This window comes from Dermacentor variabilis, unplaced genomic scaffold (assembly GCF_050947875.1).
Source record: "Dermacentor variabilis isolate Ectoservices unplaced genomic scaffold, ASM5094787v1 scaffold_12, whole genome shotgun sequence".
Taxonomy (NCBI): Eukaryota; Metazoa; Arthropoda; class Arachnida; order Ixodida; family Ixodidae; genus Dermacentor; species Dermacentor variabilis.
This window is the reverse complement of record NW_027460280.1, coordinates 1,930,663-1,953,096: the sequence shown is the minus strand read 5'-3', so window position 1 is coordinate 1,953,096 and position 22,434 is coordinate 1,930,663. Positions and strand designations below refer to the sequence as shown.

General features: G+C 48.2%; 2 protein-coding genes across 23 annotated transcripts in view; both read right to left on the bottom strand.

Annotated features, from left to right (window-relative positions):
• Nucleotides 1-22,434, bottom strand: part of LOC142566355 (peptide transporter family 1-like) — a 732,761-nt gene that overhangs the window by 76,598 nt on the left and 633,729 nt on the right. For all 22 annotated transcript variants that reach the window (XM_075677280.1, XM_075677294.1, XM_075677282.1 and 19 more), the window contains one exon: nt 14,723-14,767. In XM_075677280.1, coding sequence (XP_075533395.1) covers nt 14,723-14,767 — 45 coding nt within the window. The remainder of the gene's footprint in view (nt 1-14,722; nt 14,768-22,434) is intronic.
• Nucleotides 8,776-11,558, bottom strand: LOC142566170 (uncharacterized). Its single transcript, XM_075677027.1, has 5 exons — nt 10,593-11,558; nt 10,293-10,503; nt 9,675-9,797; nt 9,351-9,456; nt 8,776-8,991 (listed from the first exon to the last, which is right to left on the bottom strand). Coding segments are annotated over exons 2-5 (447 nt in total). The 5' UTR covers nt 10,295-10,503; nt 10,593-11,558.

Genomic DNA, 22,434 nt, shown 5'->3' with positions numbered 1-22,434 from the left:
TTTGCGGGACTTTACCACTGCTCCATGCTTGGTTAATGATGTCCGTTAGGAATTCGATGGACTTCTCGTCAAGGTTCCGTAGAGCTTTGTTTGTGACCTTGTCCGGACCCGGAGCCGATCTGCCGTTGAGGGCGTGGAGCGCCTGCCTGATCTCCTCAATGCCGAATTCTGTGTCGAGCTCAGGGTTCTCGGAGCCTTCGTAGTCAGGGGAAGGTGGTGTAGGGCCCGATGCGACTGATAGGTACTTCTTCACGAGTTTGGATAAAATTTCCTTGCTCGAATATTCTTGCTTGACTGTGTGTAGAATGCGCGCCAGTGTGTTGCGTTGGTTGATTTTAGTGTTCCTCTCGTCGAGGAGATGCTTTAGGAGGTTCCAGGTGCCCCGTTGCGCATCTGCCCGTCGATTGAGTTACATACCTCATCCTATTGCTGTTTCTTTCCATCCTTTCCACCTGGCGAGGAGGGACTGCTTGGCCTCCAACAGGTCAGCCAGACGGCTGTCCATCTTTTCCACTGGGAGGTCGGTACAAACCTCTTTGGTGGTAGCTTTGATGTCGTGTCTAACCTGTACAACCCGTTGTTCGAGGGTAGGCTTGTCCTCACTCTCCGTTCGCTCTTCCCTAATTATGCGAAATTTGTGCCAGTCTGTGTACTGGAACATGCGCTGTCTCTTCTGCTCGACTTGGAAGTGCGTGGCCAAGATATAATGGTCGCTACCAAAATCTACCCCGAGGTTCGTCCAGTTGACCGCTGCAATGCTCCTGACAAAGGTGAGATCTGGTGTCGTGTCACGGCTCGACGATGTTCCGCATCTGGTGGGGAACGCTGGGTCCGTGACTAGCATCAAGTTTAGGTTTATAGCCTCCCGCCAGAGGTCCTCCCCCTTGTTAGTGTTATATGGGCAGCGCCAAGTGTGGTACGGCGTGTTGAAGTCACCAGCTATGAGCAAAGGGGAGTCGCGCGCTAATTGCGTGGCCTTGGTGATTAGGGCTTTGAAGCATTGTCTTTGAGCTTTGGGACTACTGTAGACATTGAGGATGAATATACTTTCGCGGTTCGTTGGGCTAGGGATGATCTCTATCATCACGTATTCGACTTTACTTGTGGTCTTCTTAAGGTCGTGAGTAATGTGGGTCAGCTTGTTGCTAACCAGTACGGCGATCCCCCGTCCTTCTTCGTGCTTTGCTACGGGCGTGTAGCCAGACAGCGCGACGTTAGATGTTAATGTTTCTTGTAAAATGATAACATTTGGCTTCTCTGCGTGTGAGCGGATATTCGGTTGGAGTCCATACTGAACTATTCGAGTGGGGGGGGGGCAAACAAAGCTTGTGTCTGCATCACAGAGTACCTAGGTCCCAAGCAAATGAAGGAAACCTACAATCGCTGTCAATGCTTCGCCCTTCGAACCAATGTGCCCCTTTCTTCAAAGCAGCTGAGCCTTAGGAAGCTCGACGACGTCTTTCTGTAGAGCAAGAGCCGTAGCTTCGCGTACGCATCTAAGGCTAATTCTCTAACCTACCCTTCATGAACTTCTAGTCCTGCTTACATTTTGAAATTGAAAAAAAAAAATTCACCCACGATTATCATACTGCCTAATGTGAAATTGGAACACAGCTATATACGCATTTCCCTTTCGCGGTATATTGGCTGGCGCGGGCAATCTGTCTCGTGCTGCACGTTGCAAATAGAGCCATGCAGGCGGGAATTGCCGCCGCCGATGAATGCGCGCTACTCTGGCGCCATCTCGTGGTCATCGTCGCCGCACTGCGCTTCTCTTCGCCACATCGTCCTCCTCCGCTTCCCACCTCATGGTTCCGCTGCACCCTCCTGTACGTTTTCGTTCTCGCGTTTTTCAGCTCCCGCTGCTCTCCGCGTCCGCTGTCATTTTTCGCTGTGCTCGTTCGCTCGGTTATGCCGCCACCGACGCTACCGTAAGAACCGGCGCCTAAGAGCTGCGTTCTAAAAACGTCACAGGACAGTTACAAGTGCGTAACACGAACGTTAAAGTGTAACTGTCATGCGGACTAGGTGTTTTCGCTCTCAATCTCCAACTCGCCGAATCGCTTTGCGGCCTGAAGGTCCATCTTCTCCGTGATAGCTCAGAGTAAAATATGTTTTACATCGATCATGTTTAAACTATGACATTCCCGTAGAATACTCGAGTGCTCATCGGCCGTCCAAGCATACACTACTGTAGCCGAAAGCGGTAAGACGACCTGGGCATGACCACATTGGTATGACGACGAGTAAAGGATGCCGGCGTTATCAGAAACATCAACTTACGATGCTGGAATAACGAAGATGGAACGACCAGGACAGCATCACGACGAAGGCATGGAAACAATGACAGCATTATGACGACGGTATGAAACGAATGCATAACGACGACTGATGACATCGACCTAACGACGACATGGTCACGACAACGGCATCATAGAATATCCCTCACCAGAACAGAAATTAGCCTCCGCCGTGCAGCGTTAGGCCACTACAGCCTTCATGTATCCACAATTAACCCATGGCCTTCAGTTACTAGCAGCTGCGGAGCACCTGACCAAGGCGGTGGTCAAACCTGTAACGCAGCAGAGGGTGCTAAGAATCTCTGGACACGGACAGGCCGCCAATGGAAACTGACCCTGCCAACCTTTAACGCCCGACCGCTGTCAAGTGAGGCTAGCTTAGCAGGACTCTGAGGAACTATAAGTTTGGGATACTATTGGCCTTGGTAAGGCTAGAAAAACGGGGAAGGCTTATACTGTGCTTACTAAGGGCCACGTCCTCTGCTACAGAGGACTTCCAGATAAGAGACAATACGAGGTAGGAGTCCTAATCCACAAGGACATAGAGGGTAACATTCACGAATTCTAAAGCATTAATGAGAGGGTCGTAGTAGTTGTAATGAATCTGAATAGGCGGTATAGAATAAAGGTAGTACAAGCCTACGCTCGAACCTCCACTCACGATGAAGAAAGAGAACAGTTTTATGAAGATGTTGAATTAGCCACGAGAAATGTGCAAACTCAGCATACTGTACTGATGGGCGACTTCGATGCAAAAGGGGGGAAAAAGGACGCTGGTGAACAAGCAATTGGCAACAACAGCATCCTTCTAGAAAGAGTAAAGAAGAGATGTTGCTAGAATTCGCCCAAAGGAATAAGCTCCGAATAATGAATACATTATTCAGGAAGCGTAGCAACCGGAAGTGGACCTGGAACAGCCCTAATGCAGAAACAAGAAATGAACTAGATTTCATACGTTCAGCCTATCCCAGCATAGTGCAGGATGTGGAAGAGTTAGGTAGGGTAAATTGCAGTGATTATAGGTTAATGAGGTCTAGGATTTCCCTCAATATGAAGAGAGAAAAAGTAAAATTAGTCAAGAAGATACAGGCCAACCTACACGCAGCAAGGGTGATAGTAGACAAATTGAGGCTGGTGCTTGCGAATAAATATGCAGCTTTAGAACAGAGAGATGAAGATGACCTAGAGGCAATGAATGAAACCCTAACTAGGCTGGCTAGAGAAGCAGCATTTGAAGCTGGAGGTAAGCCACCAAGGTAACTAGTAGGTAAGGTCTCCCAAGTAAGAAAGAACTTAATAAACAAGCGATAAAGCATGAAAGTGTCCAACTCAGGAGATCAGAGGGAATTCGCTGAACTGTCATAACTGATCAACAAGGAGGAAAGTAAGGAATACCTGAAATTACAACGTAAGAAAGACTGAGGATGCAGTAAAAAAACGGACGCAGCATGAAATCAGTGAGAAGAAAACATGGCATGGGACAATCCAAGACGTTTGCACTGAAAGAAAAGCAGGGTAACATTAGCAATTGAGAAGACGTAGTAAAAACAGCCGAGGAATTCTATACCGACCTGTACAGTACACAGAGGAGCCAGGCTACCTTCATTCAAGGTAGTAATCAACAGGATACAGAGGCTCTTTATATAACTAACGATGAAGTTAGAAGGGCCTTGCAATACATGACCCGGGAACAAGCGGCAGGAGAAGATGGAATAACAATCGATTTAATCAAAGATGGAGGACATACCAGGCTTGAAAAGCTTGCGGCCCTGTATACGCAATGTCTGACGACTTGAAGTGTTCCAGAGAACTGGAAGAATGCCAAAATTATACTAATGTACAAAAAGGACGAGGTTTAAGAATTGAAAAACTACGGGCCCATTAGCTTACTCCCAGTATTCGTCCTCTATCTAGCCTAGTCACCGTCAAGGCTGCCAATATAGGCTCTGGAATCGCGTTTCTAATCCGCAAAGGCGAAATTTTGCTTTGTCATTTTGTTGGCGATAAATGGAAGCGGAATGATTGGAGCGAAGAACGCCCTCGCCTCCGGTGCTGCGCGAAAGCTGAGAGTAAACATGCGTATAGGTGTGGATCCCGCGAGCGCGCGCCTACCGTGTGAAGGCGGGCCTTGCTCGATGGAGGCCAGTGTCACATGACCACGAGACTGTTTGGCCCCCGGATTAAGCCTGGGGTGCTATTTTGTAGGAATTCTATTACTTTCTTTATGCCTTTTGTCACCATCACCACGCATCCATTGGTCGAAAATGACCGGGCCACGCCCATTTTGTCTGTAATCACGCGACGTCAGGAATCCGCGAAAACTGTAATCATCATAGTGACGTTGACGCACTCATTATGCGGAGCATAAGGCACGGATTTTTGGCACGGCCAGAGGCAGGGTCGTTTCCGAAGGAATAAAAAAAATGGCTGCCCCTCTCATTGCTATGGCCGTGGCTCTTCGCCGTCGCCGACGTGAACACGGAGAGCCAGACGACGCGTTTGACAGGCCGGATGACCATTTTCGACCGCATTTTCGCCTCTCGAAGGGAACGGTGCGATTGTTGTGCGAGTAACTGCCGGGGGAACTAGAAGCGGAGCGAGCGACGGGACTGTCGGTGGAGCGGAAGGTGTTGTGTGCGCTGCGCTTCTTTGCCACCGGGAGCTTCCAAGCGTCCGTTGGGAGCGAGGAGACGATTCGTGTGTCGCAGTCGACAGTGAGTGAGTGCGTGCGACGGCTGGCAGAGGCTGTTGTCAACGCCGGGGCGCAATACAAGTGGGTGCATTTTCCGGAGGCGGTCGAGGAAAAGGCAGCCGTGAAGGAAGGTTTTCTTCGGCGCGGACATGCTCAACTGATGCTTTTACTTGGGATTCACCTCTGAAGTCTGCTGTAGCTTTCCTAAGTTAACAACTTGCCTCTCGTCAGAGTAGTACTCAATGTACTATTTCCATCTTCGTGCAGGTGACAGTGGCTACCGCTTAGAGCCGTGGCTCCTGACCCCAGTTTCTGGCCATTCTCCAGCGCAGACAGCCGAGGGGCAGTACAACACAGCACATGGTGTCATGCGTTCCGTAGTGGAGAAGTGCATTGGGCTCTTAAAGAGCCGTTTCCGCTGTCTTCGCACCCTCCTCTACGAGCCGGAACGTGCAGCCAACATTGTCGCGGCATGTGCTGTGTTGCACGACCTTCGCCTTACTGAGGGCTACATAGAATCGGGCGATGATGACAGCGATGACGACAGCAGCAGCAGCAGTAGTTGTGAGCTCTGCGGTAATGGCGACCCCATTCCGCAAGGTCTGCCCCGAAACACAGGGTCGAGAATGAATTATTTGAGAGGGCGGGCTGTCCGTGACTCTGTGATTGGCATGTTTGGCAACACCCGTGCGCAACACATACATTACCTGAGGAGTGTTTGGCGGCAGCTGCGACGTCAACAGCAGCGTCAGCATCGCTAGGTGCATGCACACAGTTGTAGCATAACATATGCCAAAAAATTGCATTGTGCATTCCATGCTGTGAAATCGCCGACAGATTTCCCATGCTAAGTTGTGGTTGATGTTTATGTAATGCAAAGCATTCATGACTTCTCGAGAAATGTAAAAGTTGTGTAGTGAAGCGTTATGTAAGGCCTGCATTTATACTAAGTGAAACATTTTGTTTAGTGGTGACATATAAGATTGAAAGCAAGCTAAAAGTAAGTGCATTTTCAAAGTGTCTGCCATGATTTGCTTGTTGCTGCTGTTGTCACCTAGATGCCCTGCGTACCATGCATGTAGCCTGCAGTTGTCATAATTATTTTTACTCGTATCGGTGAAAGTTCTGTGTTCCCTTACGCATTGACGGACATAAGCGCCTGTCTCCTCGCTTTCTACTCGTGCAGAGAAGCTCACAAAAGCCAAAATGTACAGTGCACGTCACACCTTCCGCTCCATTGAACGTGCTGTTACACGCGCACCTTCTAGTTCCTCCACCATTTTGTCTCGCAACAACCGCAAAGTTCCTTTGTAGTGACGAAAATGCCGTCCAACTGGTAATCCGACATGTCAAACGCTGTGGCTCCCGTGAAGTATGTGCACGCATCAGTTGATAGATTTCAACAAAGTGCCCTCAAATGTAAATAGCAGAACTCGGTGAATGGAATATTGCAGAGTGTGTAATTACATTTCCACAGTGCAAGCTTGCACTGCAAATATAGTAGCGCCATGCAAATAAAAGCACCAGCGAAACCCTGCACCTTTCTGTATTATTTCACCCTTCAACATACAGACATTTTTTATGGTAACAGTTGTTTATGTTGACATCACGTGCGACAGTCTCTGCATTGAATAAGTGCGAGAATAGTGAGTACTGAAGTAGTAGAGACATATGCAACATATCACAGACAAGTTGCAATAAATATTGGATCACATTGTTCTTGCATCTGAAAGATTCACAGGAAACTGCATCATAAAATATCACACGTAACGGCAGGCATCGTTTAAGGAAACTGTTGTACGCTGCACAAATATGCAGAAATAGCAACAGGCTTAAAGTGCACCAGAAAAAAAAAGGTGCAGGTGCTTAAATCACGCACCAACAGAAGCATATTTATCACTGCGAAATGTGTAGGTACATCACTACATGTGAAAGGAACATGCTGTCGTGGGGTTCCATACTCGAACAGAAAGCCATAACATCTTGCTTTGATATTGAGTAAGAGAAACTGCAGAAATATTGAACATGAGAGGTAAACGTACAATGTATCACAACCATGAAAGAACACTGAATGACAACAAAACGTGGTAATGAAAAAGAAGAAAAGAAGACGTTAAGCCCTGTATGTCATGACAACAAAATATATAAACCATGAAAGAACACTGAATGACAACAAAACATACTAATGAAAAAGAAAAAAAGAAGACATGTCATGACAAAAAATATCAACCATGAAAGATTAGTGAATGGAAACAAAACGTGATAATGAAAAACAAGAAACGGAGACATTAAGCCCCGTATGTCACGACAAAAAATATCAACCATGAAAGATCAGCGAATGGAAACAAAACGTGATAATGAAAAACAAGAAAAGAAGACATTAAGCCCCGTATGTCACGACAAAAACAAATATCAAACATGAAAATCAGTGAATGGAAACAAAACGTGATAATGAAAAACAAGAAAAGAATACATTAAGCCTTGTATGTCACGACAAAAAAAATATCGACCATGAAAGATCAGTAAATGGAAACAAAATGTTATAACGAAAAACAAGAAAAGAAGAAGACATTCCACCCCTGTATGCCAAAAAAGCATGTATATATGTAGATAAATATGCAAAAAAAAAACACATTACAAATGAGGTGAAGGCGCATAGGCAAGGAATTTTCACAACTTTTTCTTTTTGCTGTGCCTATTCAGAGGCTCCGTTTGACATTACATTAAGGCGCGAAACTGTCACCATTTGATGACACAGGATTAAATTGTAGAACATTTGCAGTGTTGCTTCGTGCTTAACTTGACATGACAACAACTAAGCACCTCATAATTGCAATGCCGCAGTCTGACTAATGTACCACCGGGCTTGCTGGCACTTGTGCAGGTGAGCATGATAGTGTGGACGCTCTTATTGCTGAAGTACAACTTCAAGCAAAAAAATCATGCTGCAACGGCTATGCTACTTGTGCTTGCATGAAAGGAGGACTTGAGCAATTATTTCTCGCAAACTAGCAATATCCGGCCTTCATATCATCATTACTACAACAGTAAAATTTAAGCTAATAAGAAAATGGTTTAAATTTCCTTGCCTATGCTAGTACCTCCCTTGTTTAAGTACGTGGGTCCTGAGAAGGGGAAGGGACTTGGCCGCCGCCATAGGCCGTTGCAGCCAGCAGCAACTGCAGGAGACGCTGGTTCGTCTCCTGTGAGCGCCGTTCCACTGCCAGCCGCTGCTGCTGAACGTCGCCCATGCTGCCGACCACCTCCCTCAGCTGTTGTAGCCCCTCCATGTGGACAGCATGTTGCTGCCGGGGGACCTCCATATGGAAGGTATGTTGCTGGCGCTGGACGTCCATATGGGCCTCGTGGTGCTGTTAGCGAATAAGATGTGTAATTAGTTTAAATATACAAGCTAAGTAACTAGGCCTTGGTGTGTTGCATTCATCCGCATTTGCAGGCTATTGTCACTGTATATTGAACCACTGAATATATCTTTCTGGCCCATCAAATTTGTGCAGCCCCATTCCATTAAGATGTCTTACATGGTTATACCTGCTTCCCTGAACTTAATGCCACTTCTTTCTTTTTGCCACATAATTGCGTAGATATTGACACATATTTCACGCAAATGTGTACAAGATATGATCACCACAGCACTGTATGCATACATTATTCTTGTTTACTGATTAATTTTTGGAGAGGTCATATGCTCGTCAATTTCATACGCAGAAAAATATACGTCTGTGGCCTTACACATTCCCGCTGGTTTTGCTCCAGCATTTGTCAGCGGAAGCGGGCCTCCTCCTGCGCCCTGGCTTCCGCCGACTGGCCCTGCCGAACGTATTCGGCAGTAGCCATCTGGACGGCGCCCTCGAGGTCCTGCTGCCTCGACTGCCTACGGGGGCGGGGGGGGGGGGGGGGGGGGGAGTGCCTGCGGCTCTCGTGGGGTAGGCTGGGGGGTCGGCTGGGAGGGTGGCTGCTGGAGGGTAGGCGGTTGCTCTTCATGCAAGACAAAAACAAACACTGCTCATTCACTGTTATCCAATCCACACAGCTTGATTGTACCAACCAGTCACTTCGAAATGTCATTGCAGCTGCATAGCTATAATAATGATACACAAGGCAGTCGCATCGTTAGAGCAAAAGATGCCACAGAAAGTTGCTGGCTACAGTAACCTATAAGAAGCACAAGGAATCTCTATTACAACATCATGTCATTTGTAGGCTTGCATTTCTGCTCCATGAATAAGAGCTGAATGCTGGACACAAAGGTAGTAACAGCACACTGGACTACTTCATAGCAAGGTCATACAGCAACTGCAAACAATGCAACTACAAAAACTGGGTCACTGACTTACGTGTAAGGCCACTTGGCCCAGCAACAGCTGCAGGGCCTGACACCACAAACGCAGTTGTTGCTGATGCACTGCGGGAGGGCCCTGCAGCATCCTCCGAACTTGTGTCCTGCAGTCAGAGTAGTGTTCAGACATTGCGAGTAGTGTGTGCAATGCGCATCATTTACACAAGTTGCTGCTCAGAGTACATAACCTATATTGTAACTTGCACAAAAAAACGAAAAAATATGGCTGAAGAGCTTTTGCAATATTGTATTACAATGTAATGCTGAAAATTTGTAAGGCCGCAGCAGCACAAGCAACCCTTTTTAAACCCAATGTACGCACCTTGCTATCGGCGAAGAAATGGGGGGGGGGGGGGAGCAAGGAGGCCACCTGTCCTCCCAAGAATGTCGAAGAATGTCGAGGACGCGGCCGTCCACCCCACCTACTCCGCCGCCTCCAGTGGCCCTACAAACACAACAATAACTACGTGAAACGACGTTACTGTCAGCATCATTAGAAAGCTCACCTCTTCTCTCTCGCGGCCCTGGCCGCTTCTTTTTTGGCCTTATGAGCCATTTTCGCCCAGTGGTTCCGCCAACGGCTCGTTGACTTCACCGCTGGGCCCTGTCCGTTTAAGACTGCCGCCACCTCCACCCATAGCTCGTTCTTTCGAGCAGCAGTCATACGTGGCGAGAACTCTGTAGAAGCTCTCGCCAGATATGGGTGCTGCTCGATGAACTGCACTAAAATATTGGTTTGTTCTTTCGAAACTCTGGGCCCTTTTGCTGCCGCCATTTTCGATTTTCAAATTTGGGAATTTCAGCCGGCCCGCAACACAGTAAGAAATTTACAGGCAAACATTCTCTCTAAGCTAAGCGCGTGCATAAAGTGCTCACTACGAATTGATTATTTTTTGCCTTTTTATACCTCTAATATAAAAAAGGTAAAGTCGCTACTCACATTTACCGTTGTAGCAGCTTCTTTCTCGGAGCGTAACCGTCAGTGCAGGGGCGCCAGGTCCAGGAAGTATTGCCGTTGCTGCGATCACATTGACGAGGCTATTGTTCTGTCGTGGCGGTGCTGTATTGAAAGGTGCTGAGTGCCTTGACAGTTCTCGATCCACTATGTTGCAAAGTTTGTCCTCGGGTGTTACGGTTAATTCTTGTTGGCCCTTCGTAAAGAAGAAATTATCACACGTCAGACATGATGCACCGAAAACCACACGACAACGTAAGCACTACACGAGCAATGTTTACTCACCTCAATCCTGCTCACGGCTCCTGCAAGCAGCGCAGATTCTTCTCAGATGCAAGTATACCGATGTGGGCCGCAATTAGTTGCGCTGCGTTACGGACACGCTAGCGGCTGTCAGCTGTCGGGTAAACAAAGGCCGCCATTTTGCGTGCGCTCAACGGCATGGCTTGGATGCACATCCGACCAATATGTGGCTATGGCTTAAAAAATAGGAATACTTGCTTTTGCATTTGTTTAAGCTGCGGCAGCTTTTACGTTGTAAGGTTACAAAATGAATTTGCTTTACGCAGCAAGTAAGTCCGCTTTTATTAAGTGTTGTTTTACAAAACAAATTTGCTATACAGCCCCGGAAAAAGAGAAGTGAACACGAAAGAAACATCCGGCCAATGAAGGGAGCTTCTGATTGAACTATCGAAAAAACGTCGTGCGTACGCAACCACCATTTCCAGAAGCGGTCACGTCGCGCGAGAAGGCATTGACGTAAAGAAAGGCATTCCTACAAAATAGCATCCCTGATCTTGCCCGCGCGCGTGAATCCAGCTTTAGGCGACCCACTCGTCTTTTCTTTTTTTGTTGTAGCTCTGGTTTCCTGGGCTTTCGCCGTATTCTTGCGTTCCTTCTGCACTCTCACACGGAACCACTGCGCTATTGCACTGTGATAAATTTAGTTTGACAGTCTGCGCTGCTATTCAAGCAATTTAGGCTTACGGCACAGCACCGAGCGTTGTGACGCAGTTAGCGAAAACAGCTCGGCCGTGGTGGCGCAGTTAGTTGGGTGTGTACTGAATCTTTCGGGGTCATGCTTTTGACGCCTTCTTTGACCCCGGCATTGTTGCAACTTACTTGGGTACTTTTCGAGCTGCGTTTAGGGCACGTTGGCCGCATCCAGCATTAGGACGCAATTAACGAAAAGCAGCTCGGCCGCTGTGACGCAGTTAGTTTCGCGTTGAGTGGAGCTTACGGGGTCAAGTTTGCGATTCTTTTTATGCCACTCCCCTTACTCCGACAACATGTACGTTCTTTCGATACTCACGCCTTGTCGAAAACGCTACGAGCGATTTCCGAGAGAGATAGAACGACAGTATGCTGCTTTCGCCCGCAGAATGCGCTAAAGGTAACGCTGAGGAGCTCAAAAACCCGGAACTTGTGACTGGAAAATTCCGTCTTCTGAACGAGTGCAAACAGGCTTTTGTCTCGAGTGCGAGTAGAAGACATTCAACTAGCGTATAGCATGGTTTGGTTGCAAACCTGTGTTGTGGCCACCTCTCTACATGGCCTACCATCGTGTCAGCTGAGGGCAAGTTGTGTCAAAAACGTGCTGCCACCTGTGTATTTGTGTTCTTAAAGTGCACAATAAGACCCAGTAATGGGGGACGTAATATTTCTGTGGAAACCCGCAAGGTGGAGAGAAGTAATTAATAACGCGAAAATCAGACATCCACCCGTTCGTAGCAATTGCTGGAACGAGTGGATATCTGAAAACCCATACGAGGAACACGTATGGGTTTCCTTTGTAGCGATTGCTATGAACGGGTGGATGTCTGATTTTCCCTTTATTAATTACTTCTCTCCACCTTGCAGGTTTCCACAGAACTATTACGTCAAACTCTTGCCCTTGCTTTGAGTTGTTGACAACTTCGACTTCGCCCTACCATCTGCTAGACGCCTGGTTATCTCACATGGTAGAGCGGCTGCCCCGGAAAGGCGGTTGCCACGGGTTCGAATCCCGACCAGGACGAATTTTTCTTCAATTGAGAGGCTTTTCTTTCGAGGAACCAGTATGGGTTTCCTTTGTAGCAATTGCTACGAACGGGTGGATGTCTGATTTTCCCATTATTAGTAATGGGGGAATGCTTGGAAATCACATGTTGTCCTCATATTTTATGTGTGGTATTGTTTGGGATGAGTTGAGTACTTTATAAGCCATGTTTGTAAAAGCCAACTGCTTTTGTTTGTAATATCGCTTATTGAGCTTTTTTCATTTCATTTCATTTTTATTTCCTTAAAGACCCCCTGTAGGGGGTTTTACATAAGAGGTGGGGTTAACATGAGAACGTAAAACATTTTTTTTCATGATGACAAGTGGGATGTAACTTCTTCTAGGAAGGTTGATGGACAGGTGATGGCTACAATTTCATGGGGAAGGTCGTTCCAGTCGCTTGCTGTTCGGAGGAAAAATGACTTGGAAAATGTAGTCGTACGAGCAGGTTGGCGTGAAACTTTCGGCGGATGACCAATTCGGCGAGACGTACGTGATGGCGGTGCGCAGATGTATGGTTGCTGTTTGAGCTGGGAAGAATAATATTTCTGAAATAGGCACAGGCTAGAAATACGGCGATGGAGGGAAAGACTGCATAATTGGGACTGTAGCTTGAGAGATGAAACACTAATATAGGTTGAGTATGAGCGGTGAATGAAACGGGCGGCTCTGTTTTGCACAGCTTCTGCTGAGTCAATCAGGTAAGCTTGCTGTGGATCCCACATGGAGGATGCATACTCAAGTTTTGGCCTGGTTAATGATTTATAAGCAAGTAGCTTTACACTTTGAGGGGCGTCGTGAAGATGACGGTTAAGAAAACCTAGTTGTTTATTCGCAGATGATATTAGCTTTGGTACGTGCTTTTTTCTACACATATGTCTCAACAGAAGTATTTGTTGGCGTGGTTTGTGTTTGCTGCAGAAAACTGCCTCTACAGTGTTGCAACTGGGTCGCAAGCCCCAAGGGTAGCGTTGGCCTAGCGGCCTGGGGCACAACTGGAAGCATCCGAAGGTCCCGGCAAAGCATGAGTCGACTGGTAACAGAACAACTTGTTTATTCTAGCATCGCAAAAGAGCGGGCGGTCAGGTCGACCGAATTGGAGAGACGGGAGAGCACGTTAGTCGACGGATGAAATCGGAGCCTCTCTTGGCCTCCGGGGGCAGCTGCTCTTATACTCTCGGAGTTGAGGGCAAGAAGGAACGCCTCGTCAGAGGCGCACGTGACGGCGCCGTTCGGGCACGTTGAGACGAGTAGGTGACGCATCCGCCGGGCCGGCGCCGCTCAGACCTCCTCGCTTCACAGTTGGGGGAGCTCCTCTCCCCGGCTGCCGCGCTTTGACAAGCGTGGGCACCAACATGCACACACACACACGCGCGCACACGAAGACACGTGGCATTGAAACATGCCTGGACGCGCTTGGCGGGGAGGCGCTGCGGCAGCGCCGAACGGGCCAAAAATGTCTGCCGCTTTGAACGAAGTTCCGGCGTCCGTTGCATCCGCGCCGGCTATACCGCGCGTCGTAGGCGAAACGTAACAACAGGCAGTTTTTCTGTGAGGTCTAAATACCAAAATGACACATGTTTGGAATTTGCTACTTCAGCTGATGCGGTCGGTGGAGCTTCGTACAGGAACTACCGTTGCTTTCCTGATGCCAAAACATTGGATGAACGCAGCAAAATCTCCGAAAGAGCATTTATGTAGCGCAAAACAAACATTTCCTCATTTGACAAGGCGTATTGCGTCTGCTTTATGAAATTGCACGTTGCACAGATGACAGCTTCGATGGAGGCTTTACTAATAATAAAACGGTCTCACACAAAGAACTCGCGCGGTTGAGCAGCAGAAGCAAAAACAAATGATCAGCGCAGCCGGCGTTACGCGTACCAACTAGCGTTCAAAACGCGCGCGCCTGAACCGGTACCGGAAGTGTGGTTCAGGTTTTAATGTTAGCCGCCTGATGCGCTACAGCGAATTCGGCTGCTGGGCTCTGTGGTAGTGTCCGCTCTTGAGGAATGTCTTTCTCTATGGACACGGTTTCAGCGGTGCCAAGGTGTCAGAGTGGGACCAAACCAGCGCTTGACAGCAGAAGCGCAGGCTTTGTTCTCGGTACAGGCGTTGCTTTCGGGCTTCCCACAGAGTCTGAGAGTAAAACGGTCATGTAATTATATGCATATTAAGTCATCCAGCTTCTCCAACACGTGGGACGTTGAAACGAGAAGTGGGCTTTGGTCGCGTTCGCCTGCAAAGCGCGCATACTGCAAGAAGCGGCAGGTGCAAGATAGCGTTCACGAGCAAAGCAGTTTTCTACAGCGCGTGCAACCTGCGCTATGATATCAAACGATTGACACCAAACAAAATATGGCAGAAAAATACTCACAATTTCACCGTCCATCTTATTTGCCTGCAGAGTCCACTGTGAGCCCTGCCAAGTGATGAGTCCAGATTACATATTTATCACAGAGCGATCAGTCTGGAACTTAGGCAAGGAGCAGACAACAAACCAGATCTTTTCTTGCTTTTTTTAACAATCGCAAAACGTGCGTAAATTTTGGTTAAAACATACCCTCATTAAAATGCATCGCCAATTGTATGCCGTCAGCCTCATAATGCATGTGCGCCTGCTCTCTCATGCGCAAACATATTCAACTAAGGATAGCAGAATAAGTAATGTGAATACTTCTTGAAATACGCCTTCCATTTGCAAGACGGCTGCAAAGGTTCTCTCTTTCTTTTCCACACCGTTAAAACGAACCCTTTCTCAGCAGCGGTTCTTCCTTTCTGTCTGTCTACTCGGCTACATACATATTTTTGTATGGATATAGTAGGCAGGATTGACCCTCCAAACTTTCTTCAGAATATACATAAGTTGGTATTCTAAATCTTAGCGCATATGTATTTCCTGATTCAGTTATGGTGTTGTATAGCGTCTTTTTATGTACATTTATATTCTTTATGTTTCAATGCGCAAGCATTCTTTGGCGAGTACCTTAGCCCCATCACTCGAAATATGTAATGCCTTGTATCAGCAAAAAATGGGTTATTTGCTCAGTTAAGACATTTAATCGTTATAGTAGTGTAAATGTATATGGTTGGTAGTTTCATAATCGGTAAGGAACAATATAAAAAAAGACATACTAAAAATAGAATTCCCATAGGGATACATAGCGCTCCTTAGAAAATGCATGGGGGAGCTTTAGTGCGGGTGGGCCAACTTAAAATTTGGGGATGGGCCAACTTCAAATCTTGGGTTGGGCCAAATTGAAATTTGGAGGTGGACCAACTAAAATTTGGGGGTGCGCCAACTTAAATTTGGCGGTGTCAAGCTCAAATTTGAGGGTATGCTTACACTTACTTAGACAACACCCGCGGAGTTCCTGCGATCATTTTAAATAATCGCCTTAGCGATATGCCATCATTTTCGCAGTCAAAACCGGTCACATGGCTGTTCTGAGTAAGATTGAAAAGCTAGAAGAAGAGCATGTTGCACAACTCTCAAAACTAAGCATTTCGCGAAAAAAAAAAAACAGGACGCCACTGAAGGTGGAATTAATTTACTGAACGCAAAGATGGCTGGACTGGCCAGGAGACCCGGAAGCTCGGGCGGTGCTGCAGCTGATGTCGATCCCGGCGGGAATAAGACCCAATTGGCCGCCATTGCTTCACGCTGTGACGACATTGAGAATGCTGACACCTGCTCTTCTTTAACATAGCGGAGGACAAAAAGAGAGAGCTGGTCAATTTCAGAGGAGAAAATTGTCCAATTGTGTTCTGAAAAGTATGACATAAACTTCAGAGGCAAGCATTTCGAAAGAGCGCCCAGATTAGGCAAACACGCTGATAGCAAACATAGGCCCATCATTGCCAAATTGACTTTCTATAAGAATAAAGAGCGTATCGTGTAAGCAGCAGGAACACTTAAAAGGCCCCAGTTTTCTATACGAAAAGACTTCTCTCCAGCCACATGAGAGGCTAGAAGAAACTTTGTTGAATTTGCTAAGGCGAGAAAAACGTTTTTCAGCTCAGCGTCGATAAAAAACGCATAGATGACGCAGCCTACGTGTACGACGCGTCACAATCACGGTAGTGCAACTGAGCAAATAGCTAAGGCATTGCACGTGCCCGTGTGAATTCAAGCAGGCACCAGAACCTCGAATTACGCAGTCACTGCCCATATCGTTTCATAATATTCGAAGCCTTATGCGCAAACTCCGTCAGGTCTGTTCCTTACTTGACGATACAGGTTCTGATATTTTCATCTTAACTGAGGCTTCATCCTGATATATGTCAGACTGTCACTAGTGAGTGGAGAGAGACAAAACACTACGGAGCAGCAGCAGCTGCAAACACCATCGAGTGGCTGACAAGGGATATTGGCCGGCAGTAACACGAGCGGCCGCACGAGGAAGACATAGGATTAACCAATCAGTGGAGGGCACGAAACAACGGGTACGAGGAAGGCGCAGAGACGAGGGGACAGACTGGAACCGCTCGGGAAGAGATCACTCGGAGACGGTGGTTCGAAGATCGCCAATGTCGAGGTCGGGGTCGCCGCGGTCCACACCCGAACACGAGACCCTCAACAGAACAAGGAGGACCCCGGCTGTCCCTGAAGAGATCCGCCGAGCGTAGGGCTCGGCTATATCTGCCGCAGCTGCTGCTGTCGGCGTCCCTGCTCCTGGTGCTAATCCCGAGCTCCTGGCGCTGATCTCGAGCCGCCGTGCGGAGAACAGAGCTCACCTGGGGGTGACCAGAGGCCCGGAGCGACGCTGGTGAGAGGCGCCACGGCGGAACCGCGAGCCAAAGAACGAATACGTGCGCCGCTCAGCTGTAGCGGTCGCACTTCGACGACTTTCGACTGTGACACCCTTGTACTCTGACACCCAGAGTTGGCTCTGCCATGCTCCCGCGTCCCTCGTGTGCCACTGCTCGCCACATCACTACCGCCGTCAAAGCAAGCACCAGTGCATGATGGCAACGCACTGCCCGAGTAAATAAGCCTTTCGATGATGGAGTTTTCTTTATTTGTTCTAGACTGAGAGTCGTTTGAACTTCTCGCGTGGACTAGCGTGGCTAGTTTTACTCTTGTTTTTTCATGTACTTTCTGTGTGTTTTTAGTGTTTTCTTGTTTTTATTTTGATTGCAATGACTATTAAGGTTGTTTTTTGGGAAGAAATGGCTTCGTTTTTCCTGAACTGAGGCTCTGCCTCAGTTAAACAACTCACACACGAGGAACCTGTCATCACACAGACAATACAGAAGAATCGACATTTGGGCGAGTTGGTACTGGTTGAAGTTCTTGAACGGGCAACGGTAGACGACCAAGACAAAAGGCAGGTAACACACAGGACAGCGCTGTCCTGTGTATTTACTGCCTGTTGTTTTCATCGTCTTGCGCTGCCCCTTCAAGATGTTCAATCAGACAATGAAGTTAGCCCCACACATAACATCTATAACATGTACCGATTTTATCGTTCTAACAAGAGAGGCTGAGGCGTACTGATAGGCAATAAAAAATACAATTACCTCTTAGTTAATTGAGTTTTACACTAATCTTGAGATTTTATGGGTTGTGTGCTTGACTCGTTTTGAGAAATTATTGTTAGGTTAATGCTATCGTGCTCCAGATTCGCATCCACCATTAGTTAACGATTTCCGAAGCAGCATAACTCAGGCCGTCAAACCCTGTCCAACTAAAATATTTTATTTATTCGGTGGCCTTAATTTTCCTTGATTAAACGATTAAACTGGACGTAGTTGTCCCCGACTTGCCGCTTCTCATCTGAATTCACTGCTTTATTGTTGAATTTTAATCTGTCCCAGATTCTCACCCAGCCCACTCGTGACTATCATTTACTGGACCTGATAATAATAAGGGCCCAAATTACATAGAAACTATAACATATTTTGATGGCTTCAATGAACACAGGTTAATGCAAGTGGTCCTTAAAGTCCCAGCTCGTCTTACTGGTAGCAGAACAAAACAGATTTCTGATTATAATAAGACTACATTAGAGTGCTATAAATGACGACCTAGGTACACTCCTTGACACAGCGTTAACACCTTCTTTCCATAATATGTTTGTTGAGAATAACTGGGCCTTATTCAAAAACAACTTAGCTTCACTAGTAAGTGCATACATTCCTTTACTCAAAATAAAAAATTATAAACGCTGTCCGTGGTTCACTAAGTCATTAAACCGACTGGGAAACAAAAAAGAAGAGATTGTACGCTGCCACAGAACGCGCGCACACTACCACGTCTTGGAGAAAATACAGATACTTTTTAGAAAGCTAGTGGTCTGCAAAACGCGCTTGGCGATAAATATTTTTCTGACGATCTACCGTCACCGTTCATAACAAATACAAAAAAGTTTTGGGAACAAGTGTGTCCGGAACGACACCATAAGACCATCACTTTGCAAGATAATGATCACATTCCCATTCTAAAAATATGAATGTCCCAACAGCTTCAATGCAATTTTTCATCAATTTGCACCATAGAAGACCATAGAGACGTGCCTGAAATAGCTGATCTTGACTGTACATTTATGCAGCATATTGACATCACTGTCAATGGCATCGCATCTATAATAACTAATCTGAAACTGTTCACATAAACAGGCGTTGACAAGATTACCACAAAAATATCATGATATACGATAACAGTCTCCAGTAAAATATTGTTACGTGGGAAGACGCAGATGAAAAGCTATGTACAAATATATTTACAAGGAAAATACGCTGCGCTTGGCCAAGAGGCAACAGCCCGCGCTAGCTTCTAATCGTCGTCGTCGTCTGCACACTGCTGGCCTGTCGTGATCGCGCATATTGTGCCGTAGCACTACCGCCGGCTGCAAAAGCGCCGTCCCGGAGCGACTAAAGATCGGACGCGGAAGCAGTGTAGTAGGCCTTGAGCCTACTGACGTGTACGACATCACTAGATGCCACCGGAGAGGACGAGGTTGAGGGCACAGGAGCAATTTCGTAAGTCACAGGCGTCACCTGGCGCAGCACGCGGTAGGGCCCTGTGTATCGCGAAAGGAGCTTCTCTGAAAGTCCGACGTGACGAGAAGGCGACCACAGGAGCACGAGCGCACCAGGTGAAAACTGTACGTCACGATGGCCGGCGTTGTACTGACACTGCTGGGTGGTCTGTGAGGCCGTCAGTCGAGCACGGGCAAGCTGGCGTGCATGGTCGGCGAGGGCGATGGCGTCGCGCGCATACTCGCTTGTTGAGACCGCCGCAGGAGGAAGTGCCGTGTCTAGGGGCAAGGTAGGTTCGCGACCGTACAGTAGATAAAAGGGAGAAAATCCGGCGGTGTCGTGCCGGGAAGAATTGTACGCAAATGTTACATAAGGAAGGGCAATGTCCCAGTCGTGGTGGTCCTTGGAAACGTACTTGGCCAGCATATCGGTAAGAGTACGGTTTAACCGCTCTGTCAGGCCATTGGTTTGAGGATGGTATGAAGTAGTCAGTTTGTGTTGAATGGAGCAGGAACGCACAATGTCAGCGATAACTTTCGAGAGGAAGTTTCGACCACGGTCAGTAAGCAGCTGTCGCGGGGCGCCATGAAGCAAGATAATGTCACGCAAGAGAAAGTCCGCGACGTCAGTGGCGCAGCTGGTAGGGAGAGCCCGAGTGATAGCGTATCGGGTGGCGTAATCAGTCGCGACGGCTACCCATTTGTTCCCAGAGGATGACGTGGGAAAGGGACCGAGCAGGTCTAATCCAACACGAAAGAACGGTTCCACAGGGACGGTGATTGGCTGGAGATGACCGGCAGGTAGCACCTGAGGCGTCTTCCGACGCTGGCAGGGATCACAGGCAGCAACATAGCGTCGAACGGAGCGAGCGAGACGAGGCCAATAGAAGCGGCGGCGGACGCGGTCGTACGTGCGGGTTACCCCAAGATGTCCTGCAGTGGGTGCGTCATGCATCTCAAAGAGCACAGTCTGTCGTAGCTGTTTTGGCACGACAAGAAGAAGGGCAGAGCCGTCAGGGAGGAAGTTCCTTCGATACAGAATGCCACCCTGGAGTACATATCGGCGAACGGATGCGTCGGTAGGTGTAGAGCGCAGACGCTCGATAAGTGCTCGCAGCGATAGGTCTCGGTACTGCTCATCGGCGATGTTACCGAAGGCAGAGACAGAGAAAATGCCGTTGGCGCTACTATTGTCGGCGTCGTCAGGCTCGTCGACCGGGTAGCGAGACAGGCAGTCAGCGTCCTTGTGGAGTCGGCCGGATTTATAGGTGACAGTATACGAATATTCTTGGAGGCGTAAGGCCCAGCGACCAAGTCTTCCTGTAGGATCTTTCAGTGAGCATAACCAGCAAAGCGCGTGATGGTCTGTGACAACGGAAAAGGATCGGCCATATAAGTATGGGCGGAATTTCGCAACCGCCCAAACTAGGGCCAGACACTCACGCTCAGTGATGGAATAGTTGCGCTCCGCGGGTGAGAGGAGCCTGCTGGCGTAAGCGATAACACGGTCGTGGCCACGCTGGCGTTGTGCCAGTACTGCTCCAATGCCGTGACCGCTGGCATCAGTACGGACTTCGGTAGGCGCAGAAGGATCGAAATGGGCCAAAACGGGAGGCGTTGTGAGAATGTCGATTAGATGAGAGAATGCAGAGGCCTCGTTATCGCCCCACTGGAAAGGAGCGTCTTTTTTCAAAAGGTCGGTTAGTGGTCGTGCAATGGCGGCGAAATTTCTCACGAAACGGCGGAAGTACGAACAAAGGCCGATGAAGCTGCGCACATCCTTGACACACTTCGGAACAGGGAAGTGCGTAACAGCATGGATCTTGCCGGGGTCCGGTTGCACTCCGTTCGCGTCAACGAGATGTCCAAGGACGGTAATCTGGCGACGGCCGAATTGGCACTTCGATGCGTTGAGTTGCAGACCGGCTCGCCGAAAAACGTCCAGGACTGCTGAGAGGCGCTCGAGGTGCGTAGCGAACGTTGGGGAGAATACAATAACGTCGTCCAAGTAGCACAGGCACGTGGACCATTTGAAACCGTGAAGAAGGGAGTCCATCATGCGTTCAAAAGTGGCAGGGGCGTTACATAGACCGAACGGCATCACTTTGAATTGATAAAGACCGTCGGGTGTGACAAAAGCAGTCTTCTCGCGGTCGAGATCGTCCACGGCAATCTGCCAGTAGCCGGAGCGAAGGTCAATAGAAGAGAAATAGCGAGCATCGTGGAGGCAGTCAAGGGCGTCATCAATCCGAGGTAGGGGATACACGTCCTTTTTGGTAACCCTGTTAAGGTGCCGATAATCCACGCAAAAGCGCCATGAGCCATCCTTCTTCTTGACCAGTACTACAGGTGACGCCCATGGACTATATGATGGTTCAATAATGTTCTTGGCAAGCATTTTGCGAACTTCTGCGTGAATAACTTGACGCTCAGCTGGTGACACTCGATACGGGCGGCGATGAATAGGAGGGGCATCGCCGGTATTAATGCGATGTTTGACAGCTGTAGTTTGGGCTAAAGGACGATCGTTAAAGGCAAAAATATCGTGGTAGGAAAACAGAACGCGATAGAGTTCACGAGCGTGCTCGGAGGGCAAGTCGGGGGCAATCATTTTCCGTAAGTCAGCGATGGTACAATTTGCCGACTGCGGTGGGAGAGGAGTATCGGATGAAGTGCCGTCTACTGCAATGGATGCTACTGAGTGATCCTCGAATGAACAAAGCTGGGCCAAAGACATCCCACGTGGCAGCACTTGTGTCGTCAAGCCAAAGTTGACCACTGGCAGGCAGACGCAATTCGCCGTAATAGATAAAACTGTATGGGGTACCGTGATCCCGTGTGTAAGGAGGACGTCTTGCATAGGAGCCACGATGTAGTGACCGTCGGGGACTGGTGGGGATGACACTAGGTCAACGTAGGTCAGTGCCGAAGGTGGCAAGCGAACGAAGTCGGCGGAACTGAGGCGACTGGGGTGTGGTTCAGCAGGATCCAGAACAGGCAGGTCAAGGCGGAGAGTACTGGCGGAAAAATCGATGAGAGCAGAATGTGCGGAGAGGAAGTCTAAGCCGAGGATGATGTCGTGGGGACAGTGGGCGTTGACTGTGAA